Raw genomic sequence first — 24,311 nt, forward strand, 5'->3', positions numbered from 1 at the left:
GTCCACAGCAGCGGTTACATTTTGTTTGATTTTATTAAGGATCCCCATTAGCTAGTGCCATGGCAACAAACTAGTCTTCCTGGGGTCCACATAAAAATGTTAAAATGCAGACAGACATACAAACAGACATGCAAACATTGACTGTCTAGACCCTGTTAGTCTAGACAAAAATAAAATAGTTAAGAGTCAAATTAAATCTGATAATGTAAACATTGCATGTATAGAGGCTATCAAACAAATATCAATTAATAGTTTCTGTTTCAGTGATTTCTTGAATAAGTATTTGCCTCTGGTTTGTTTAATGTAGGCAATGAGTTTCTCTGGTTTGTTTGTGTAGGTAATGAGTTCCACTGGCTGGAGGCTCTCTAAAAATCTGTGGCTCTGTATGTTTTTAAGTTCATTATATTTGAAGGATATAATGAAGACTGCTCTACATATTCATATGAAAATGTGTAATGAACAAGCATGCTCAACCAACTAATTACCTGAAACTGTGAAACTAGTTCAGTCGCCTTTGAACTTGAAGTTATGTTCAACTCTCTTTCCTACAAGTAGGCCTAACAATTTACACACCAAAATATCACATTTCTCAGGAGAAGCTCTAAAATCTCAAAATGACCCTGATAATGCTTAAGTAGTTGACATCAAAACTTGGTTGTGATAGTGGCTGTGATAGTTTCATATAATGCAGAGTGGGTTGAATGGGATCCTAATATGACACCTAAAGACAATCCCATAAACGTGTTTAGTATCAGTATAGCATTACAGTAGCTGGGATGCATATAAATACAAATCTTAATATAACTTTAATAGAGTCTGGCTTGTTGAGGTCAAATATGGGACCCATAACTATAGAGTAGAACGACCTTTCTCACATCCTCACACGCACTCTTCAGAAGTTCACGTTTTTACCTCAGTTGAATTCCCTGGGGTGTTTCTAACAATCGATATTCACAAAAACTAATTTAGCTTACCTCAATTAATTGACATTCTGTAAATTGCGCTTTCTGCGCACAGATCTGGTCCACTACTGTTGGAGCTAATCAAACATGCTTTCCTGTTTATTGTGTCATATCCCTTGAGTGGGCTCTCAGGGCTTTCACAGTTGATAGCATACAACATCGGATTGGCAGACCCATAACGCTCAAAAACACGGGGCACTAAACCCTTCTCACAAGTGTGGGTCTGAAGCCATTAAAGTTCTAGCACAGCCAGCAGGCTCCAGAGGTAGTTAGAGCAAGAGACGAGTCTCAGTCATCAAGAAGGGTTTCACGTTGCTCTTTTTAAGTGCCAGGCCAGCGGCCCTCAGCTGGGCTGCCGTGCAAACCAAGGCAGATAATGCTTATAGCTCACAGTAGCCAATGAGTAACTAACATGTGTGACATAGATTCAGGCATATGAGGCGATGTGAAATGTCTCTACGGTAGAACTGTCTAAAAACCTCCAATCAAAACATTCTGAGCATATCGTTGTTGAACACCTTTGAATAACAGTGACAAAACTAATACAAACATTGTTGTCCCAGCCCCAAACAGCTGCCCAAGTCTCTGATTTGGTCAATTATCTGAGACGCCAGTATGTTGAAGACCCCTGCTGACAACCAGGCCACGCCAGGGCAGCGTAAGTGACCCGTTACACCCTCACCTCTGCTTCCGCCATGATGCTGGTAACACAGGTCTCCCAACCCCTCTATGACAAGCTGTGGCAGATGGGGAGCACTTTCAGCCACGGGCTCATCCCTCCCAGGTGCACTACGGAGCAGTTCAGGCGTTCCTTTGTGCCAGCGGCCATCAGACTGTATAACAGTGCCTAAGTGTTCCTGAGTGTTGTGGAGGTGTGCATGTATATACTGTATATTTGTGTATTACTAGACATATCTATAAAGGCTAGATGTATGTATACCGGGTATGTGTACTCCTAAACATACAGTATCTATCAGAGACTGGCTGTATGTCTGTACATATTCTATTCAATACTATACTCTACACATGCTGTACTGTACGTATGGATGCATATAGTCCTTGTTCTTCTTCTTCTTATGCTTATTGCTACTATGCATATTCTATATCTGCATTTCCAACATTTGCTGTAAGTGTAGTTTCCACTGCTGAAACACCAAATGTCCTCCTAGTGGGATCCTTATAGACTATATATATCTGTAATTTTTCCACTGCTGAAACACAAAATTCCCTAATCTAATCTATCTAATCTATCACCATGCCCAAAATACACTTTCACTGCAAAAGAGGCATGATTCTATGTGGAAGAGTTCTAAAATGTTGAAGACTTTGTTCTGCAATGTTGAAGACTCATTCACTTCAGTGAAATAACGTGCTGTTATAGTGAAGGACTTCTTTACGACTGCAGTAAATTGACATTTGAGGACATGGGCATTCTGAGTCCATTAAATACACTTTCTATACACATATCTTTGAATCATAGGGAACAGTCTTGCCCAAGCTTGACACTATGCCAGACATAACCCTCTTTTCAGGGTTAAATAGGAAGCCCATCCATCCTAGCCTCGTGAGACAATCCTGATCTAGCAAGCTCACATTCTCTTTCTCTCACAAATCAGTCTGGATACTCTCCATAGAGATCAGTTTGAGGCAGATCGGAAACGATCTAGCCAATCAGCAGTCTAAGAGGAAATACAAACCGCTATGCTGGGCGGGTTTATGCCGTGTCCATGTTCCATGAATAGAATGCCCGTTCTTGTGAATTTGAATATCAATTGAGATCCAACTCAAGGCCCTGCTGGAAGACATCAAATGGAGCCTTTTTTTCTATCAACCTAAACAGGGAAATTGCCTCTGATCTAATGTCGCAAGAGTACAATAATCAGAATGGAAAAGACCTTTTTTTGTTTCTTTTTTTTAAGATCTTGCTAAATAGCACAACCTGGTGAAAACTGAGACAGAATTGAATGGATGCGCAGCAGTCTCTCCAGTCTTTCAGGAAAAGCTTTATGACTACACAAATGTATGGAAACCTTCCCAACCTTCTCTTTTCTTTTATGGTTGCTGATGTTCAGGCTTTTTTTCTTTTATCTTTGCCAATGATCTCTCAGTTATAGTCTTGAATAGAAGCCTTTAAACCTTCCCACACCATAAATAGCTTGTGTCTGTCCACTGATTTATAGCCGGCACATGCACAGTACAGAGTACAAATAGTTCAATATACTGTTTTCTTCAAATAATGCAATATCAAATCATGTTATATGTAGGTCTTATGTATCCCACTGCAGAATGCATTTATAGATGATGTGCCTGAATGAGCATTTCCTGTCATGTTTCTGTCGGTATTTTCTCTATCTCCTGCCTCCTTTCATGTGTTTCATGTGTTTCTGTACAACCAGATGAAAGTATGGTTTATAAAGCACTGAATAGTTTAGGGCCAAAATATATTTCTGATCTGCTGCTACATTACGAACCATCCAGACCTCTCAGGTCATCTGGCACAGTCCTGCTTTCTGCTCCCCAGAGTTGGAGAAGCATGGAGAAGCAGCGTTCAGTTTTTATGCTCCACATATCTGGAACAAACTTCCAGAAAACTGCAGGTCTGCTGCAACTATCAGTTCTTTTAAATCAAGACTGAAGACTTTTCTTTTTGCCGCTGCTTTTTATTAAATATTCATGCACTGCACTGTAACTTTTATTTCTGTATTTTATTTTTCCTGCATTTAGTTTTAAATGTTTTTATATTTTTATGTGTTGCACTTTGTCTTGATGCTTTTAATGTCTCATGTAAAGCACTTTGAATTGCCTTGTTGCTGAAATGTGCTATACAAATAAACTTGCCTTGCCTTGCCTATGGTGCCCGAGGGTAAAGGTAGGGAGCAGACCATGGAGAGACTATTGAAGTGCACTTTGTGACCCACAAACGCATGTTTGCAGTGACAACTACATGTTATAATAATCACTTTGATTACAGAATCATCTCTGGATGAGGGAGGAATCCCTGATGATTGATGTACACGTAATCGGCCCTGGCTTCAGAATATGGTCTCCTCAACCTGTAGTGACCAGAATTGATATGGTCTGGAGTGAAACTGTTCATGAAATCCAAATTAAACCCAGTCCTGGAGGGCCAAATATCTTATTGTCTGAGCTGCCTTCAAAATGTTTGGTCTTTAAATTTGATAGGTGACAAGACTAATGATGCTCATCAGGGTTAATAATTCAAACCAAACAGTATGATTTCACAACATTACATCATTAAATCTACTAATGAGCCAAATGTTTACTTCACACTTGTCACCATCCATTATTATACACCAAGGTTTGGAATTTCACTTGGCGAAAGAAATATTAATTGATTCATTTTTTCAGCAGAAAGGAAATGGGGTCCTCTTGTGGAAGGTTGACTAAAATGCAATTGAAAAATACCAGAGACCAATTCCGACCCTTTGTATACCATGGATGTTGTGTGCTTTACAAAATGGTGTGACCCTGAAAACCTAATTAACAGACATAAAACATCTCTATGATGTTTTGGAGTTTGTTTCTTTTTAATTCATGGCTTGTAGTTGCTCACCTCTTTACCATAATCCCTTTTTCCACAATGTTAAGAGATTGTTTTCTTACTTAAACAGTGGCAATCAAGAAGAGATCTCGGGTTCCAGGTGTGATGATCACACAGTATGTGGAGGTGATCCCTGCAGGATCAAGCACCCCAGATTTCATCCGCAAACCCATCGCTTTGACTATTCAAGAAGGTAGGAGCCACATCTCATAGATACTCCTGACAACCAGTGACATGGAGCGTTAATTTCCCTTACTGTATGTGGTTTATCTCAGGTAAATTCGCCTTCTTCAAAGCTGTGGTCAAAGGAACACCTGATCCTACTGTAACATGGACAAGGAACAAAGGAGACCTCAACGACCAAGAGAAGTATATCTCTAGATATGATGCAAAGGCTAAAGAATACTATCTTGAGGTAAGAATGCAGCATGCCAATGAAACACAGTTAACTGTAGCCAACTGTTTTATTTAACGTTAGGCCAGATGGAATTACAATATTCTTCATTCAATTATTTCCTCAGATGCCCAATATAACATCACAACAATCAGACACCTACAAATGTTTTGCCACCAATGAATATGGACATGCTGTTTGCACTTCCATATTAAATGTGATTGGAGGTGAGAAATGTACTGATGACTCTGAAGATGATGGAGATTGTTAGTTCAAATGTCCTTTGAACGGTTAACAAATGTTTTTCATTTAAGAACACCCATCATGAAAAAAACATTGTTCTTGTTTTCAGGTGGATTCAAGAGCAAAGAGCAAGGTTGGTGAGCAAACTGAACTTGAACCTTTTCAAGCTTTAACTCTAGAAGACGAATCAAGCAATATTGTTTGTTTGTTCTCCTATAGATTCCAAAAATGATCCTGAAGACTTCAGGAAAATGCTGAAAAAGACGTAAGACTCCTTAAATGATACATATGACACATCCAGTTTGTTTATGCACAAAAGTATGATAAATGCTGTCAAAATAGTGCATAAGTCTGAATTATCTCCACTCAGCGTTGTGCGCACTAAACCACTGCCACCTAAGAAAGAGGGAGAAATCGATCCAAGGTTCTGGGAAGTTATGCTGAGTTCGCCAAAGAAGGATTATGAAAAGATCTGTGGCAACTTTGGAGTTACTGACTACCGCTGGATGCTGAAACAACTCAATAAGATAAAGAAAGAAAGGGAGAAGGAACAGGCAAAGGTGTTGGTGTTTTTTCAGCGATAATGCAAAGAACTTCATAAATAATTTAGCATAAGCTGCTGGCTACAGTATATGGGTCCACCATGGTGATATACTGATGGATAACCTCTGTATTATCAATCACCTAATGCACGATTGCCTGTCTCTCTCTCCCTGTTGTAGGTAGTGGAGAATGTGGACAATATGAAGCCTATAGAAGTGAAACCACATGGCAAAGCTGAGTTTGAGCTGGACATGAAGCTCATGGACCCTAACAGTAATGTTTTACTATACAAGGTAATATGGATTTGAGACAAACTGAGTTCCTTTCTCTCTACCGATCGTAATGATGCGTTTAAATGTGAAATAAACAATGGCTAATTTTCACTTTTAATTCTCCAAAGGATGGTTTCATGATTGATTATGGTGTTAATGGCAAATCAAAGCACACCCTTGAAAAAAATGGAAACAAGTATAAGTTCAGCATCAAAGATCTCAATCCAGATGATGCTGGATTATACCAGGTGGATGTGGAAAACATCAATATATTTTCCACAGACTTTAAGAGTAAGGCCATCATCTCTCCTCCTTTATGGTTTTGGATAAAACAAACAAAATCCACTGTCTACACTAAATAATATGTTTGCATGTTCTTCATCGTCTTTCATCTATTGCACTCTGTCTTTCCCTCACTAGTCGTACCGGTGGAGTTTGCTGCAAAGATCCAAGCGGTCAAAGCCAAAGAAAGAGAGGACGCCATCTTTGAGTGTGCCTTGTCTGTGCCCTACCCTGAGATTGTCTGGGTGGGGAATAACGTTAATCTCGAAAAGAGCGACAAGTATGACATCACCGTCTCCGAGGACAAACTCGTTCATAGCTTACGAGTGAAGGACTGCGCACTGACGGACAAGGGGGTCTACGTGGCCATCGCTGGCATCGCTTCCTGCAGCGCTGATCTGGAGGTTGAAGGTTGGACAACTCTAATACAGCTTCTTGACATCAATATAACAGAACGGTTCGCTTTTCATCAAATATGACAAAACTTGCCGTAAACCGATAAGATGACATGAACTTCATCACATCTTTGCCAGTGGCCGTTACACAACTGCTATCTTCCCTCTCTGCTTTGCATGCTCCGCCCTGGTGATGAAGCTGGCGATGACAAAGACGGTGGGAGACAGACAGCCCGGCAGGCCACCACAGCTGGTAGTGGAGGGGCAGACCTGGATAAGATGGCCCAGGAGCAGCAGGCCAGACTGCAGAAGGAGAAGGACGACCTGGAGGCAGCCAGGCGCGCTCAAGCGGAGAAGGGGGCGGCAACAGCAGGGGGCGGAGGTGGCGGAGACGGCTGTGATGGTGGAAAGGTTGGAACAGGGGATGGAGATGGAGAAGGCGGTGATGGTGGGAAGATTGGAATAGGGGATGGAGGAGATGGAGGGGATGGTGGGAAGTTTGGAACAGGGGATGGGGATGGTGCAGAAGGAGGGGAGGGGAAGGATGGAGCAGGAGATGGAGGAGACGGCGGCGATGGACACGATAAGGATAAGAAGCGGATGAGAACCGGACCCTTGGTCACGGACACTGTCATAGGTAAGGCTCTCCTGCTCAATGGATTGCTTGAAGGAACATTTGTAATAGCAAGGTGTGTTTGCTATTCGTTGCTCTTGTTGTTGTCTTTCTGCTATTGTAAATGTGGTCAGCCTACCTGATCATTGTCCATGTACAGTAGTTGTTATAAATGTGTCTGATTATTGATATGTACATTGTTGATGATGATGATGATGATGTTGAACTGGGAGAAAGAGGATGAAGGTCAGGAGTGGGGTAACATGCCAGGGCTCTGCTGCACTGGCCGGTTCTCTGGACCGGATGTGTTGAGACAAGGTTCATTAAAACATGTAGGATGGTTTAATATGTATAATCACTGATAAAATAAATAAATAAAGGGTTTGTTAGTTGTAGTGACTTGAAGAAGTGTGTTAGCCATGAGTATCAATATAACCTCATGTAATATAGGATACGATGATGAAACTTCATTTAATGTTTAAACAGTCTGGAATTTCATCATTATTTCAGCCTTTCATATATTGTCATCATATAGGCCTACTACTCAATGTCAACATAAAAAATGTTGTCATAAAAAATGTATAACAAAAACACTTTTATCAACATGAATTGATTAGATGACACATAAAACAATAGTTAAGTGTGTAAAGGCATGCCCTTGCAAAGTCATATTGATCTAAAGAGTAGGATTAATCAATTCTATTTTGAAATCTTTAAAATAAGCTGTCATCTTGACATGTTTTGACAAGGTTTTTTCTTCTTTTTTTACCTGCTGACAGTCTATTTAAGATGATTGAAGATGTATTTAAATTCATTAAGGTAAATGCTTCATAAATTCAGAGGCAGCAGTGTTGCAGTACAGACTGCACTAGAGGGAGATAACAACAGTTAGATTATTCATGTATGTCTCAAGCGCCTCTTGCACTCAAACAAACATGGCTCATATGCTTTGCTGGGTCCAAAATGCTTGCGTTCTGTTATGCATGCTTCATGCTTCTTGCTCATATTATACATTTGTGTAATATAACAATGTGGACTATAGATCAGTATTCATGACGTTTTACCCACCCCAAGCTGCAGAAGGACTTCCTTCACTAACCTGCCTGATTCACAGGTCCTGGTGTTCAGTTCATCAGCGGCCTGTCAGATACGGCAGCGAGCCTGGGAACAACAGCAGAGCTGGCCTGCAAGCTGAGCAGCGAGGACTGTGAGGGGCTGTGGAGCAAAGATGGGAAACCGGTGAGGGAAATATTTCAGATAGTAGGGGGGGAGGGAGAGAGAGAGAGAGAGAGAGAGAGAGTAGGGAGAAAGAGAGAGAGAGAGTAGGGGGAGAGAGAGAGAGAGATTGTGAGAAAGAGTAAGAGAGAGCGAGTTTGTGTGTGTGTGAGAAAGAGTAAGAGAGAGCGAATTTGTGTGTGTGTGTGTGTGTGTGTTTGAGAGAGAGAGAGAGAGAGAGAGAGAGACAGAGACAGAGAATGGGAAAACCACTGCCATCAAAGTGAAAATAACAAGCAATTAGCAATTTGAATCAACTGTTTTACATACAGTACAAACTCCACAATGCTTCACTTGAATTAAGCATAAATATGACTTTTTTTATTTATTCCACTCTTTCTTTTGGTGTGATCAGCTCACATCTAGTGACGGAGTGAAAATAATCAAAGATGGAGCTTTGCATAAACTGATAATCGAGAGTTGCAGATTGGACGACGCTGCGGTGTACCGCTTTGAGGCCGGCGGTCGTAAATCTGAGGCGACATTATGTGTTCAGGGTAAGGATGCACACGGATAGAGAGCGGGATTCCTTTGCCTTTCTTAGCTATAAACATACAGAATTCTACTGATAATTTATTTTGATGATAATGATGAACGCTCTGAATGTCTCAAACACATTAACTTGTCGCCCTGTATTCAAGATCCACCGACCTTTGACCTGGAGGCCCTGGCTAAGTTCTCTGAGCCGGTCATAGTGAGAGTGGGCGAAACAGCTGAGTGGAAGTTGCCCTTCTCTGGTGGACAACCCATGAAAACACAGTGGTTCAAGGACGACGACGAGCTCCAGAGTGGCCTCAACGTCAAGATAGACACGTCCTCCGCGAAGAGCCAGCTGCGCCTCACTAAGTGTCAAAGGAAAGACTGCGGAGTCGTCAAAATCAAAATCAAAAACAAATTTGCGTGCGTTGAGGCCACCTCCGAACTCATTGTCCTCGGTATGCCAGAATAAAACACGTTGTCCGTGAGACAATATCAAAATATCTTCACTCTAAATATATTCACCTCATATGAATGGAGGGAGATTGTTAAAATAAATGTGATGGAAATTCATTCAGATTGTGTCCTGAGACCATGTCAGCGTTTTTACACAGTTGTCTTTGAACAGACAAGCCGACCCCGCCGCAAGGACCAATAGACATCCTGGAAAGTGGAGTGACCTCTGTTGAGTTCAAGTGGAAACCTCCGAAGGATACCGGCGGCTGTCCGTTGACCAACTATCTGATGGAGCGTCAGCAGGTGGGCCGTAATAAATGGTACGATCTGGGGATGATCCCCGGAGACCCCCCGAGTTATAAAGACAACGATGTGGATCCTGGGAGGAGATACTGCTACCGCATCAAAGCTAAAAACGCAGAGGGTGTCAGCGATGCTCTGGAGACCGGTGATGTCCAGGCTGGTGTACTGTGTAGGTCAACACCCCTCAAAGTTGGGCTATATGATCAGAAGGAGCTGTTACAAAGATGTGTTCTCTATATGTGAAGTACATACACAGGGTGTTGCATTGTACACAGTGAGCAATCCTATTCTAATTCTCCTAGCGTATCCCGGAGCCCCTTCTGCACCCAAGGTGATCAGTGCGTTCAAGGATTGCATCAACCTGGCTTGGTCTGCTCCTGCCAACCCTGGGGGAACCAAAATTCTGGGATACAACATGGAGAAACGCAAGAAGGGCAGCAGCTCTTGGAGCCCTGTTAACATAGGCGAGCCAATCAAAGGTGAGTTTAGTTCAAGAATTTTTTTATTTTTTTTTCTTCAAAGCCTTAAGTGCAAATTAAATGCGTTGTAGTTCTAATGCAGACTTGACCTCATCCTCCTCATCCTCTTCCTGCAGAAACAAAGTATGGCGTGAAAGATGTGATTGCAGGAGCGGCATACGAGTTTCGAGTGGCAGCTATCAACCTCTCGGGGGCTGGAGAGCCTAGTCCTCCTTCTGAAATTGTATTTGCAAGAGATCCACAAAGTGAGTCAGACACTCTAAGCTCTTTGGTTGTAAACTGCCAGTCATATCAACATATTCACTCTGTTCAAATACTGACTAATTTATATTCATTGACATATTCTGAGTACTCAACCAACCATAGCCACCACAGTTCAGTGTTTCAGCTACAATGATAATCATCACATTGCTTTAATTCCAGAACTCCCTGGTAAAATCATAGACCTAAAGATAACATCCTCAAATTACACTACGTTTTCTCTGGCTTGGACTAAACCGAAGGAGGTCAAAGGAGTGGAGGATGAGGCCAAGGGCTACTTTGTGGAGATCAGACCGATAGAAAGCCCAGACTGGATTCGCTGTAACACCAACATGATTACCCATACCTCCTTCACTGTGATTGGTCTGAAGGCCATGGCCATGTACTGGGTGAGGGTGATCGCCACCAATGATGGAGGAGAAGGAGAGCCCCATGGCTTTGATGATTACATCATTGCAATGCCTCCTCCTGGTAATACTTGTTCATCTACTGTTTTATTCAAATGTACTGTTGTTTGTCATTTTTATTTAGCACTTTTTTTTTTTAAGAAATTGTATCTCAGAGAAAGTGAGCGAAGCGCATGTGGTAAGAGTGGAGGTTCTGGTCTTCAAATGCATCACAAATATTGAAATGTGTTGTCACTCAGTAAGTCAGTGGGGATAAAAGAAAACATTGTAGGGCAATACAAATCTGACTGAATTATTCATATCTTTACCCTTCAAGTGAGGCCTAGGTTTACAGACAGCAATATGAAGAGCTTCATGGTTGTGAGAGCTGGGAATACTGCTCGTATTCACATCAAATTTGAGGTAAAGCTACAACAATAAACATAAAAAAGATGTGCTCACTCATTTCAGACGTATCACACCCTGTCATCGTCTCGAGGCAGCCCATCCATGTCGTTCATCTAGTTTGTGTCGCCTTTATGGTCAACAGGCCTCTCCTCTGCCAGACATCATCTGGCTGAAGGATGGTGTTCCTGTGGCAAAACATGTGACGGTCAGCAACTCGGACAGAGGCTCGCAGCTCCTGATCCCGACATCACAACGCTCTGATACCGGCATCTACACCATTATAGTCAAGAACCTCGTCGGTCAGGAGACCTTCAACGTCGAGATCAGGGTCACAGGTAGATGACCCTTCACACTCCGTTACTAGCTGAGTATTCAAACGGCCATGAACGCAGAGGCAATTTAGGGTTAAAGTTAGGGTTAAGGTTAGAGCAGGGGCAGAGCCAATGGTTCATTGCAGAGGGGGCGGGGACCTCATAGTGGGCCCCTATAGGTTGTATGGAGATGCAAGATGGATCCAAGGTGAAAGTTACATAGACTGAATGGAAAGAAATGCAGATAACAATTAGGTGTTCTAATTCAGCACCATGGACAGTGCCGTGGATTTATCAATAAATGGTGGCCTGCTAATATTATATATTATATAATATTATATTATATAATATTAATATAAGCAACACAACTGCTGATAGGCTTTTTCAGCACCATGGTCGGACTCGACACCATGGATTTTACACATAATTTGCTCAAACCTCAGTCAGATAAAAGATGAAAAATACAGCAGACTAAACTAGTGGGCAACCAAGGATAGCAGGCATATACACAGTTTAATATCCAATGTTGTTGGGTGTCCAGCCACACAGCATAGCCTACACAATCAAGCCACAACTACACACAACAAGTGTTCAAGCAATGTGTCACAATAATAACAATAATCAAGAAGACACAGCGGTCTACAACACAAGCAGCAACATTTTTGAAAAAGGTAGCCAGATAGCCAGCATCTACTGTATGACAAGATTCAGGGGAGTTGCTAGCTGCCGCGTTCTCCTCGCTAACATCCCTTGCTTCGGTTGCTTGGCTAATGCTAGCAGCAGTCTTGGAGGGTTAAGTAGTGGAAAATAAATTTGTCAGGGGAACACATGAAGCCACCAGATGTTTCCTCTGCCTTTCCTCTTTACGCTTCAGTGCGCCTGACTTGTACTTTTTGCTTTTCAACATTTTATTCACGGAATAGGGCTACTACTAAGCTACTACAGCAACAGCAACAAGTCTAACCGATCATGCAGCACTGCACATCAAGTGGTTACTGCTCACGAGCAGATAGGCGGGGACTCTATTAAGTAGGTATGCTACTACGGCGGTGTCAACGACAAAACAAACATTTTTATTTATTTGACTTTTTTTTTTGCCACAATCAACATTACACTAAACAAACTTTATTAAAAATATTCAACTATACAACAAAAATGCATGTTCAGTCTTAGGCCCAAGGTGGGCCCCTTAGGACTGCGGGGCAGGCGCCCCTTTGGCCCCCCCACTCCCTCCGCTACTGGGTTAGTTAGGTTTAGGGTTAGGTTTAAGGTTGGGGTTAGGGTTTGGCCGGTCTCTGCATTGGTGGGAACTAGCCACTGCTGTTTTCAATTATAAAGTATGTGGAGTAATTGACAATTGATGAACAATTGAACAAATGAAGCTGAATATTAAGTGGCTCCATCTCTAACCTGCTCCCAGATGACCCCAAGCCTCCAGGTCCAGTGGAGCTGGACCAGAACGTCCCCGGAACCGTGACCGTGTCCTGGGCTCCCTCTCCAGACGAGAAGAGAGACGACAGGCTGCACTACACGGTCTCCAAGCGCGACTCCTTCAAGCGTACCTGGAGGACGGTGGCAGATCACCTGTTCAACAACAAGTTCACCGTCGTCAACATCCTGCCAGGCCGAGAGTATTACTTCCGGGTGTTTGCTAAGAACGACATGTGTCGCTCTGAGCCCTCTGAATCTCCGACATGGGGAACCAAAAAGAGAAGAGGTTTGTGATTTTGTGGTGAAAGGGAATTAGCCTAGCAAAGTCAATGGGGTGTTCATATTCTATTTACACAGTAGACCACAAAATGACTAGCTCGCATCTTATAAAAGGCCGTCACACCTTGACAAAAGGCCAATTTAGTATGATACTACCCGTAAAAAGTCTTACGAGAAACTTGAAAGGGAGTTAAAGGGGGTCCCATACTCACCACCCAACACTCCCTCTGGGAGAGCCCCCCTCTGTCTCTGTCTGGGTCAGTAGACCGAAGAGCAGTGACCAGGGCTCTCAACCCAGACGGGCTCCACTTTACTCTTCAGAGACAGGGATAAGGGGGTGGAGGGTGGTGATTCATCTTTTCATCTCATAGTGGGGTCATCTTCCTCTCATAGTGGGTTCATCTTCCTCTCATAGTGGGGTCATCTTCCTCTCCTTCCTCAGAGAAGTTCATCCTGGACCTGCCGGAGTCAGAGGCCTTAGACCTCCGGGCCCCGCCCTCCTTCTCGGTCCCCCTGAAGCAGCACGCGTCCCCGCAGGGCTACGAGTGCCACATGAGCTGCGCCGTGAGGGGCGACCCCAAGCCCCGCGTGACCTGGTACAGGAACAACATCAGCCTCAACACCAACACCAACTACTACATCACCAACGTGTGTGGGGTGTGCTCCATGCTGGTCCTGAGGGTCGGGCCCAAAGACACAGGGGAGTACACAGTCGTGGCAGAGAGCCCCTTGGGAAGGGTGGAGTGTTCAACCAAACTCACCGTTAAAGGTAAAGTCATATGAGATAAATAATATCACCAAATAATATGAATAACTAAAACATGTTTTTGTTCTTCCCCAAGGAGTTAAATCTTGTAATTAATATGTGTGTGTATGTGCTGTGCTCATTCACTTCCCGTGTGCTAGTTTGATAACCTGCTTTTGTTTTCCAGAGTGGAAAGTGGAAACCAGTGACTGAAGGGCTACAAGAACTGAAACATGTCCTTAAATATGGTCCTTAAATAGGCTCTAAATTTGATGTTCATTGCATTAAAAAGAAAGTGTTATTAATTGCTGTTATTGTGCGGTGTATTGTGTTGTTGTTTTTACATTATAAACTGTATAAATGGTTTCAGGAAACACATTCAAAGTGAACCCTTTACTAACAGAGAGAGAGAGAGAGAGAGAGAGAGAGAGAGAGAGAGAGAGAGAGAGAGAGAGAGAGAGAGAGAGAGAGAGAGAGAGAGAGATTACTTGAGTGATCAGACAAACTTCTACCTTTAATGCATTCACTGACACTTCAGGGATGGAGTTGAGCATTTGTTATTGATTAGCAGTAGCCTAGACAGACACGCCCACCCCAACCATCAACCACATCAACCGTGTTATTTATATAACACGCATACAATACTACAGCCAATTACACTGCTATACAGTGTGAAGCATGACTTGGAAAATGTTTAATGGAAAATGTACATTATTAACTGTTCACATGGTACGACCTGAACGGGTGGGGGTACTGGTGGAAGTGCCAGGAGGCGGAGACCTGCTTGTAAGACCATGGATGTATTGGACGGGACGGTCGTGCTTCCTGCTCTGTCTCTTGCCTCGTGTGTCTAGTCCAGAGAGCAGTCATGTGCGCAATAAAGCCCAGTAGGAAAGTTCGACTGTTATCCTACTACGTTTACTCTTTCTTTTACTTTTTTTTACTACATTGTATAAAAGTTTAACATCAGCATTATTCCTTACCATGCCTGAACTAGCAAACCAAGAACCATGCCACACGTGACAAGTTATGCACGAGTTGGATCACATGGCGCACGCACTGCTGGAGGCGGGGTGCCACGCCCCCCCCCCCCCCCCCCCCCCGCTCACACAGGAGCGCACGATCGGTGTCCAATGAAAGAACAGGGCATTTCCGGAAGAAAAAAAAAAGAACACGCTGTACGGATAAACATTCGAGCATCATTCTCCTTGGTGACCGACCGTCTTCACCGTCCGTGCGTCTCTTTCACCTGACTTCAGAACGCCAGCAAAATGACCAAGCGAACCAAATCAAAGAGTGGACACAAGCAGCAGGAGGACACGTCTTTCTTACTTGAATCGCCGATGCCACAAACGCGTGGAATCGGCGAATATGTGCTTCCAGGCTTATTGTTCTTAATTGTCGTACTTGGGGGATCCACCGTGTGCTGGTGCACTCTCCAACAGCAATCCAGCATCGACCAACTAACACAATCCTACTCAGCGATGCAAATGAGAATTACGAAGTTTCAGCAAGTGATGGGGATGAGAGACGCACAGGTAATGTTAACACCTCGATCTTCGTTCAGACAAACTAGTCTGCTAGTGCTAGGGCTTTGTGTTATTATATGATGTTAACTGTCGACAGAGGTGTATTGTGGTTGGCTTATTTTAGGACCAAGCCCAATGTTAATGTTGGAGCACATGGAAGAACTGACACGAAAATGTCACGACTTGGTACTATTTTTAGTGCATCCAGTGTGTAAGTTAGTGACCATGTTTCCCAAACGCATGATGGCAGAAGCAGCAATAACATTTAACAAACAGCAACTTAAAGTTATATACAGTATATGTATATAGGCAGGACAGGCCAATTTGTCAATTACAGATACCAGAGTACAATTAAGTAATGAATTTCAGCTTAGCAAACTAGACCTGGTCCAGGGTTGTATACTAGCCCCGAATAGCATACCGCCCTGGACCAGCTCTAGTAGCAAACCACCATAAACAATAGAAAAGGCAAGCTGCTCATGTAGCTAAGTGATCTCCGTCATTCCCCCTGTCCAGGCGAGCCAAGGCAGCCTGATCGAGGAGAGGATCCTGGCTCTGGAGGAGACCCAGCGGCAGGCGCAGAGCAAGGTGGAGGTGGCCCTGGAGACCACGCAGCTCTTGAAGAACTCAGACCTCTCCTCGCAGGTGTGGTCCCTCCACGCCGAGATGGACGCCTGGCAGGCGGAGGTGGAGCAGGTGGCGGTCTCCGCGGCGGCGCTGAGGGCCGCCGTCATGAACAAGAGCGAGGAGATCGAGGCGGTGAAGCGGAGTGTGGCGGACATTCTGAGCGCCAACTCCGCCCTGGCCGTGAGTGTGGCCGGGGTGACCGGCGCGGTGGCCGGCGTCGAGGCCAAGCTGGACAACCAGGTCGACGAAGTGGCCAGCTTCACCGCAGGGCTGGAGGGACAGGCTAGCGAGCTCGGAGAGCTGACAGTTACTATGGATCTTCACAAAGTGGCACTGGAGGCCAACAACCAGCAGGTCGCTGAAATCAAGTGAGTTCAGAGCACTGTTCACCCTATTGTACACTCCGTGCATGGTCACCTTGATGGGGTGGGAGGCCCAGTGGTTTAGAGGGTCTGACCACTGACCGGACAGTCCCTGGCTCCAGACCGGTGCGGGCCACTTGACAGTCTGGACAGTCATTGCTTACCGTTGTGCTCCCCTCCCTGGACCCCAACACTAGCTCAACACATTGTAAATCGCTATGGATAGAAGCATCTGCTAAATGACCAAATTGTAAATTGATGAAGCTTGATTATTCAACAGTGTGAATGCCCTTCTTATGCTCTCACGCTCTCTCTCTCACTCTCTCTTTCTCTCTCTCTCTCTCTCTCTCGCTGTCTCTCGCTCTCTCCCCCCCTCTCTCTCTCTCTCTCTCACTCACTCTCACTCACTCACTCATTCTCTCTCTCTCACTCTCTCCCTCACTCTCTCTCGCTCTCTCTCTCTCACTCACTCACTCACTCACTCACTCATTCTCTCTCACTCTCACTCACTCACTCACTCATTCTCTCTCTCTCTCTCAGGGAGATGCTGGTGGCTGAGCAGACGAGGAGGGCCCTGGCCCTGGAGGAGCAGCTCCAGTCCGTGAAGCAGACCCTGGATGAGCAGCTCTCCAGCTCTCAGAACCTCCACTCCAACCTGAAGGCCCAGCTGGAGGCTGTTCACAGCCAGGTAGACCAAGACAACACAAGCACAGACCAGGCGTTACACTCACACACCACGTTACCCCCAATACAGTGTAACAAAGTGTAACAGATATCATAATGGGTTTCTGATATAAAAAGATACACATGCAGATATACTGTATTTTCTCACCACATAAAAAAATGTTTTTTTTGTTGGTTTTTTAATCTATATTTGACCAATGTTTATGATATAGATATTGCGTGATGTCTCAGTAATAATGGAGGCCCAGAATGTGAAGTAACTTAGTGAAGTATATTGTAATGTCTATAGGTCTATAGTCTATAGGTTGAGTTTCTCAATAGGTTGTTAAAACATCAAACCTGCCTGGTCAAAGAAAGAGAAGAGAAGGACGGTATACTGTCAAGCAAGCATACAGAACAAATATTAATAACTAATATTGGAGAAGAACATTGTTAATGGATAACTGTTTCAGCCCTGTTGAATGTCCCTGTCCCAGATTACAAATGGTGTCCAACCCGGCTCTGATCCAGAGGAAATTGAACCTCTAACTGAGGAGGCCCTTCCCATCACTGAGGAGGAGGAGGAGGAGGCGGCGGCGGCGGAGTCTTCCAGCCTGGGAGAGGAGCAGGAGGCCACAGAGAAGCAAGACAAAGAAACGGTAGAAGAAGAATTAGTGGAACTGGCAACAGTGGATGAAGGTACGAGGCAGGAACAGGAAGTGGAGGACGTCACAGAAGAACCAGCGGAACAGGAAGTGGAGGACGTCACAGAAGAACCAGCGGAACTGGAAGTGGAGGACGTCACAGAAGAACCAGTGGAACAGGAAGTGGAGGACGTCACAGAAGAACCAGCAGAACAGGAAGAAACCGAGGAGTCGTCAAAATCCGAGGTTACAGGAGAGGTGGTGGAGCAGGACATCGAGGAGGTGATAGAGGAGGAGCCGTTGATAGAGGAGCAGGGAGACGAGGAGACGTCGGAAGAGGAGGTGATCGAGGAGGAGCAGGCCATTGTTGAGGAGGAGCCAGTTGAGCTCCCAGGGACCATGTCTACCCAGGAGGAGCAGTTGGCGTAAACACACCTGACTAGCTCTGGTGTGGCTTGATCAGTCATTGTGGTGTTCTACTGATTATGTTGCCAAATATGAAACAAATTTCACATTTGACGAAACAAAAAAGAGGAAGTGAGGGTTTGACCCCTTCAGAGCTACTGACAATGCTAGTACAGTGTACAGTCTAATAGGAGATCAACAAGCGAGTCTAACACCATGCCAAAAGGCCTGAACCTGGTGTTTCTGTACAGTTCTTCCTGTTGGTAAGCTTTGTGGGGATGGTTAAAACCACAGGCTTCTTAGTTGGCATGCTATCAGCAGGTCAAAAGAGAAACCTATGGACTTGGAAGATGATGTGATACTTGATCATGACTCAAACTGAACACAATGTCCAGGAAGGAAGATTGAAAAGAGTTGTCTTAATGGCCAGGTACTGCACATGCGTTAACTTATGATGATTTTATGATTGAGAAGTTCCTCTGCTTCGCAGCAGGCAATATGTGTGGATTAAACTTTTTTTTTTTTTTAATTACATTCTCAGTGTTTCTGTTCTCTGTGATATTGTGAGCCATGTTTAATGTCCAACTTAATATTCTTCATTCAGCAGCAGTGAGCAGCTGAATTGCTGAAAGAAAATAAGGTTGAAATTTCAGACTGTAACAGAACACCTACCATGACCGTTGCCCTCCCTCTAAAAGTTATTTATGGCGCTGGCTGAGCCTATAGCCCCTAAGGTGGCATATGACTGAACATGCTGCACATGTGAGCGCAGAGTTGGTACATGCTGTTGGTACATGCCGTTCTGTTCCTCTGCCTGGCAGCCTCTGGTCAAACCTTGACAATGCCTTCCTCATACCACCAGGGGGCGTGAGTGACTACCTACAGCAATTTCAATTCTTAATATTTAGGACTATTTAGTACCATTCAAGCTCTCTCTCCCTGGGGATAAATAAAGTACTATCTTTCCTATACCCATATCTAAATTAAATATTTTCACTGCTTTCAGCAAGCACATATTTTCTTCTGAACATTTACTTTTTGTAGTTAATGATAATATTAAGTGCCCATGATTCTATTAAGCATTGGTATGGGTGTATACTGAGCACGATAAGCAGAATAAACAACAGTATCGCCATGGCACACAATGTCCTGCATGTCTGAACATGTGATTTAAAAAAAAAATAATAATCTTGCCAGGAGGTGGCGTTAGAGTGTACAGACAGTGTCTGCAGGAGTGCGGATTAGAAGGAATTGAAACACTTGTTGGCGCGTCTTGTGATGAGAGCCATCATTAATGCACTCCGAACCATCATCGTACACCACAGCCAAACTGATACTGTTGATATCATGTTCCTCCCCGATCTCCACCGGTAGAAAACGTTTGTCTGACCGTTGAGGAGGAGAGAAGGATCCTGTGGTCCTGCAGCGCCCTCAGCTGGCCGGCCGCTGCTTCACACGTCAAATCATTGATACAATAACGCTTATCATTTTGTGTCACTGCCTGAACACCACAAGATACCAACATTAGACCAGTAGGCCTCATAAGCATAGTATAATGTTGTTGAACAGCCTAACCGACCCGTTTTCTAAAGAAGTAAGAATCACAGTGAATCAAGTAATTTCACCATGTTAAAGTATGAGTTTTTACTCTGGAATATGGTGACCAACCTGCATAACACAGCCCAAACCAGAAGGCTGGTTTGACAGAGAGAGAGAGAGATAATGAAGAGAGGGAGTGAGCAGGGAGTGGCAGAGAGAGTTCCATGCTTTGATGTTTTTCATTTTTGTTGAATGACCACGGTCCATAGAGAGCTCTCTTTCTCCCTCTCTCTCTCTCTCTCTCTGTTTCTCATGAACAACAACGCTGCTTGTCATATCCTTGTGTCCACACAGCACAGCAACGCCCACTTTCTACTCCCTACAGAGATCTCATCTGTGGATCAGACTGGTGCTGCTTTCTCTCTCTCTCTCACGCTCACTCTCACACTCCCTCACTCACCAGTATCTTCAGCAGAGCTTTCCTCTCTCCCCCAGACTCACCCGTGTCTGAAGATCTCATCTCTGTCAGTCAGCCTTACCTAAGGATACAGTGCTATCAGAATCACCTACTCTGCTCCTGCACCCTCCTCTCAGGGTGGTCCGTCTCTGTAAGCAGGGCGCTTCGTGCTGAAGTCTTGTCTTTCTGGAGACATGTTGGACTGCAGTTGAGCTCCACGTGGTGGTGGGCAGGATGTCCTCACTCTTCTCCCACAGCAAGGACCAGCCTCGGCCGAGGAGGACCCCCGCTGACCCTCCTCCGTCTCCCACCACCCCGGCCACCAAGAGCCCGAGAGTAAGGACACTTTCATTGTCTCTGCCATGTGGGATCACAGGAAATGCAGTTCTGTACTGTAGGTAAACCCTGACACATTGTTTATTGTGTATACTGTAATGTCATTCTAAATACTTCTGGAGGGGGGGGTTGTTTGTCTACTGAAGTGTTTTCATTCCAGTGTTATGGCCTAGTAAGTGATATTCTTTATTCTTTATTAGAGCTTTACTCTAACTCTAGTGGAGTCGTCGTTCGTTTACTGTCCTGGCATTTGTCTTCCACAACTGGTCATGTTTCCATGACATCATCACCTCCACACTGAGTTCCCATCAGGCTGGTTTTGAGCGAGAGGAGTTTGTGAACCAGTTATACAAACTGTCAGGAGGACTGACAGTCTGTATGGTTGACAGGGGACAACAGGAAACTTTAGATATGTCCCATGGCTCTCTCATTCTCACCGAGCTCCCGGGCCACCTCATGTCCGTTTCACACGCAACCCCCAATACTTCTGCACATTGTTGAACACGCGCCAGAGGAAGCCCAACAGGTAAATGAAGGACGAGCTCGTAATGAACAGTTAATCTTAACTGTTTGCTCAAGCAGATGGGAATCCACAGGACCCGTGATCTTTAAAATGAGAGGGAGGGAATGAGAGAGAGAGAGAGAATGGGAGAGTGAGGGATTATATTGAGGCAGGGAGAGGGAGGGATTTTGGAGATAGGTGCTGGAAAATACAATGAGAACAGAGAAAGAATGAGAGATAGAGGCACGAAGGAATAAACGTAGAGAAGGAGAGAGAAAATAGTGAAACAGTCAACAAAGGGAGAAGGTTGGAGAGAGGCAAGCAGGAAGTGTGGGCCTGGTATGGGAACCCAAAGCTAGTATTTATGGATGTTTACCCCTACGCGGGTCCTGCCGGTCCTCTGGGGGCCGAGGATAGTGGGACACGCTCACATTTTCCACTTGGAAAGCGCTGCCCAGGAGACAGGAAGACTCCCCGGGGAGCCTGTAGGGGGCAGGAGAGAAGGGGGGGTTCAAAGGAAAGTTCAGACGCCGAACCCCCCTCTGTTCACGCTCACAGTGGATCCTGTCCGTCACAGCGCACCCAGGGCCTCTCCCCTCGTACGTACGCAGAGTATGACCCACGATGCTGCCCAGGACGAGGTCCGTTCAAGGTTGTTAACGAGGGATTTGACGTGAGGCTCAGAACACACAACAGGGAGCGAGTCTATTAACGGCAGACTCTTTGTCGTTGGCACAGAAGCCGCGCAGGGGAACTCTGAGAGTCTGTTGATGTCTGACTGGAACTGTTTTCTGTGTGTTTATCCTTGGGGGCACCGGGGATGAGGACAGCGATCCCTGCTCTCAGTCCGTTCTCCAGGGTGATTTATATCCACCCAAGGAGGGACTGGCTACGACGGGCGCCGCTGCAGCTTAGCGCCTTACTTGGTTCGCAGCGGAGGCCTTGTTCTTGGACTGCAGCCAGCAGGTGGTCTTGTAGAATTAAAGAGGAAGGAGTTGGGTTCCTCAGTTACACAGTATGGGTTCTCAGTTCTGCGCACGGCAGTTCACTCAGAGCTCCCCGATATTCATCACCAACTAGCTACATATGACACTGTCATCCTTTGATATCACGCCTCTTTAAAAGCACAGCGTGATGTCCTCTCCCCTTGCATGCCATGGCAATAGATGCATCAATATTTGCCAGTTTGGGGGCTGAGATCTAATGGGCTGAATGGATTGAAAATCCGCCTGGATTTTGTCACTCTTCCCTGACCACATGGAACATTGGCAGGGTTTGAAGATGGAACGGGGCACTCCAGCCATTGAGAGAAGCAGCATGGCTGGGGGGGGGGTGGGGTGAAGGGTTTGGGTGGTGGAGGGGGGGGGGGGGGGGGGGGGGTGAAGGGTTTGGGGGGGGGGGGGGAGGGTTTGGGTGGAAGGGAACCGCTGTCCCAGTTATGGGGGTCAGTCAGGATAAATGGAGGGAGGACTCCATGGAGGTGTGGTCTTGATATGGAACCACCAGCATCTGTTAAAAGTGGAATTTCCCTTCACCTACGACAGTACTCGATAAACCACATTTAATACTCAATAGTCTCCACAGCATTAGCCAAAGCACTGGAGGCTTCTCATGCGGTGTCTTTGCTTGTAGCTAAAGCCAGAAAGCCATTCACCATAGCTGAAGACTTATTACTTCCAGCCGCTGTTGTATTGGCTGAGACTTTGCTGGACAAAAATGCAGCAGATAAATTAAAAACGGCCTTTGTCAAATGTTAAATTGCAAACATTGAAAATGTAGCAGCAATGTCTTTTTCAGTCATAGGTTGTTGTTTAAATCAGACACTGATTGCGCTGTATTGTACCTCTGTAAGCTTTCTTTTCCTACAGTACCATCAATGTTTTGCACTGGTCAGGGGTGCTTGGCTGAATTTGTATGTCAAAGGGGCTACATTATTGAAAAAAGTCTGAGAACCACTGTCCTAGGCTAAATGTACATTTGAGTGTTCTTTACATAATATCTCTCTTTGAACACGCTGTTGTTTTGGTGGGAAAGAACAGCTCCTCACAGCTTTCCTTAAGTTGATCAGACGAGTCTTGAAGAGCAGCCTCAACAACAGCAGGACAGTAAGAGTCCAACTCCCTGGCCGCTGCCAAAGTCATTACCTTTTTTGGTTGTGTTTAGTTATCTCTGGGCCTCAGTTTATTCTGGGGCTATTTCCTCTGTCCCTTTTTAACTTGGCAAGATGCTCTGTGCTGATATTAACGTTTGTCTGGGGGAGGGCAAGAAGCCTGGGATCTCCAATGATCATTAAGCATACTAGGCAGAGTTACAGTTTTGTGTAGAACTATCATGGCTAAAAAAGTTTAATATATGTTTTGCTGATGTACAGTATACCTATAAGGACAATGAAGGGCCTTCATACGGGTCACATTCCAACAATACTGCTGCATACTGTACCGCTCTGGTCATGCGTTGTTGTGCGAGCCCTCTGTTTAAAAGTAGCTAGGTCGTTTAGGTCATGACTGAGTCTCTGTCAAACAATCGATGATGGAAAGCAAACAGAGTTGAATCTACAGTGCATGATGTCATTATTATGTGTGGTTAGAGTACACCCTGACATGCCTGTTTTATGTCATGTTCGTGAAATAAAAACGTGAATCGTGTGAATTGTTATATATATATATATTATTATTTTATTTTTTTAATTGTTTTCACTCACTGACATGTTATACAGTGTTGATTCAGTGTTGTTGAGCCCAGGATAGAGTTATGTTAACATGTACTTTCTGTTTGTTTTCAGCATGAAAGAGTTTCCCGGTAAGCTCCTTACTAACTTTTTAAGTTAGATATAGGGAGAAGACCACACCTGTCATTAACACTAACCAGCTGCACCTGTCACACCCAGCCAATCAGCTCAACTGGACGCCCATCCCCCCCCCCCCCCCCCCCCCCCCCCGCCTACACGCTCCCTTCCTACAAACAAACAACAGCTCCTAATCTGGCTCTTCCCTCTACTGCCTCTGCTTTTGCATCCCACCCCCTCACTTTCTCCTCCTCTACTATTGAGTTCCTCTATCTGCTGTCCAGGTAGCGTACAGGTAGCGGTCTGCTGAGCTCTGGGAAGCCAGGCACCCAAGGCTGACACCCAGAGTCTCCTGCCCGGATACGATACCTCAGCTCGTTCATTC

The 24,311-nt window shown here is 44.8% G+C and overlaps 1 protein-coding gene across 1 annotated transcript; it reads left to right on the forward strand.

Moving 5' to 3' along the window:
• Positions 1–1,577: 1,577 nt before the first annotated feature.
• On the forward strand, positions 1,578–14,115 carry LOC311311586 (immunoglobulin-like and fibronectin type III domain-containing protein 1; the record flags this gene model as incomplete). The annotated part of the gene is made up of 22 exons (XM_084441336.1): positions 1,578–1,620; positions 4,595–4,717; positions 4,800–4,939; positions 5,046–5,145; positions 5,271–5,294; positions 5,381–5,426; positions 5,532–5,721; positions 5,884–5,997; positions 6,105–6,267; positions 6,397–6,669; positions 6,853–7,290; positions 8,381–8,505; positions 8,897–9,038; positions 9,183–9,476; positions 9,647–9,946; positions 10,080–10,256; positions 10,373–10,501; positions 10,680–10,988; positions 11,241–11,326; positions 11,454–11,646; positions 13,043–13,339; positions 13,775–14,115. The coding sequence occupies 22 exons, from the start codon at positions 1,578–1,580 to the stop codon at positions 14,113–14,115; spliced, it is 4,047 nt and encodes a 1,348-aa protein (XP_084297462.1).
• Positions 14,116–24,311: the final 10,196 nt, after the last annotated feature.

The sequence above is a fragment of the Borostomias antarcticus genome (assembly GCF_949987555.1).
Source record: "Borostomias antarcticus genome assembly, chromosome: 7".
NCBI lineage: Eukaryota > Metazoa > Chordata > Actinopteri > Stomiiformes > Stomiidae > Borostomias > Borostomias antarcticus.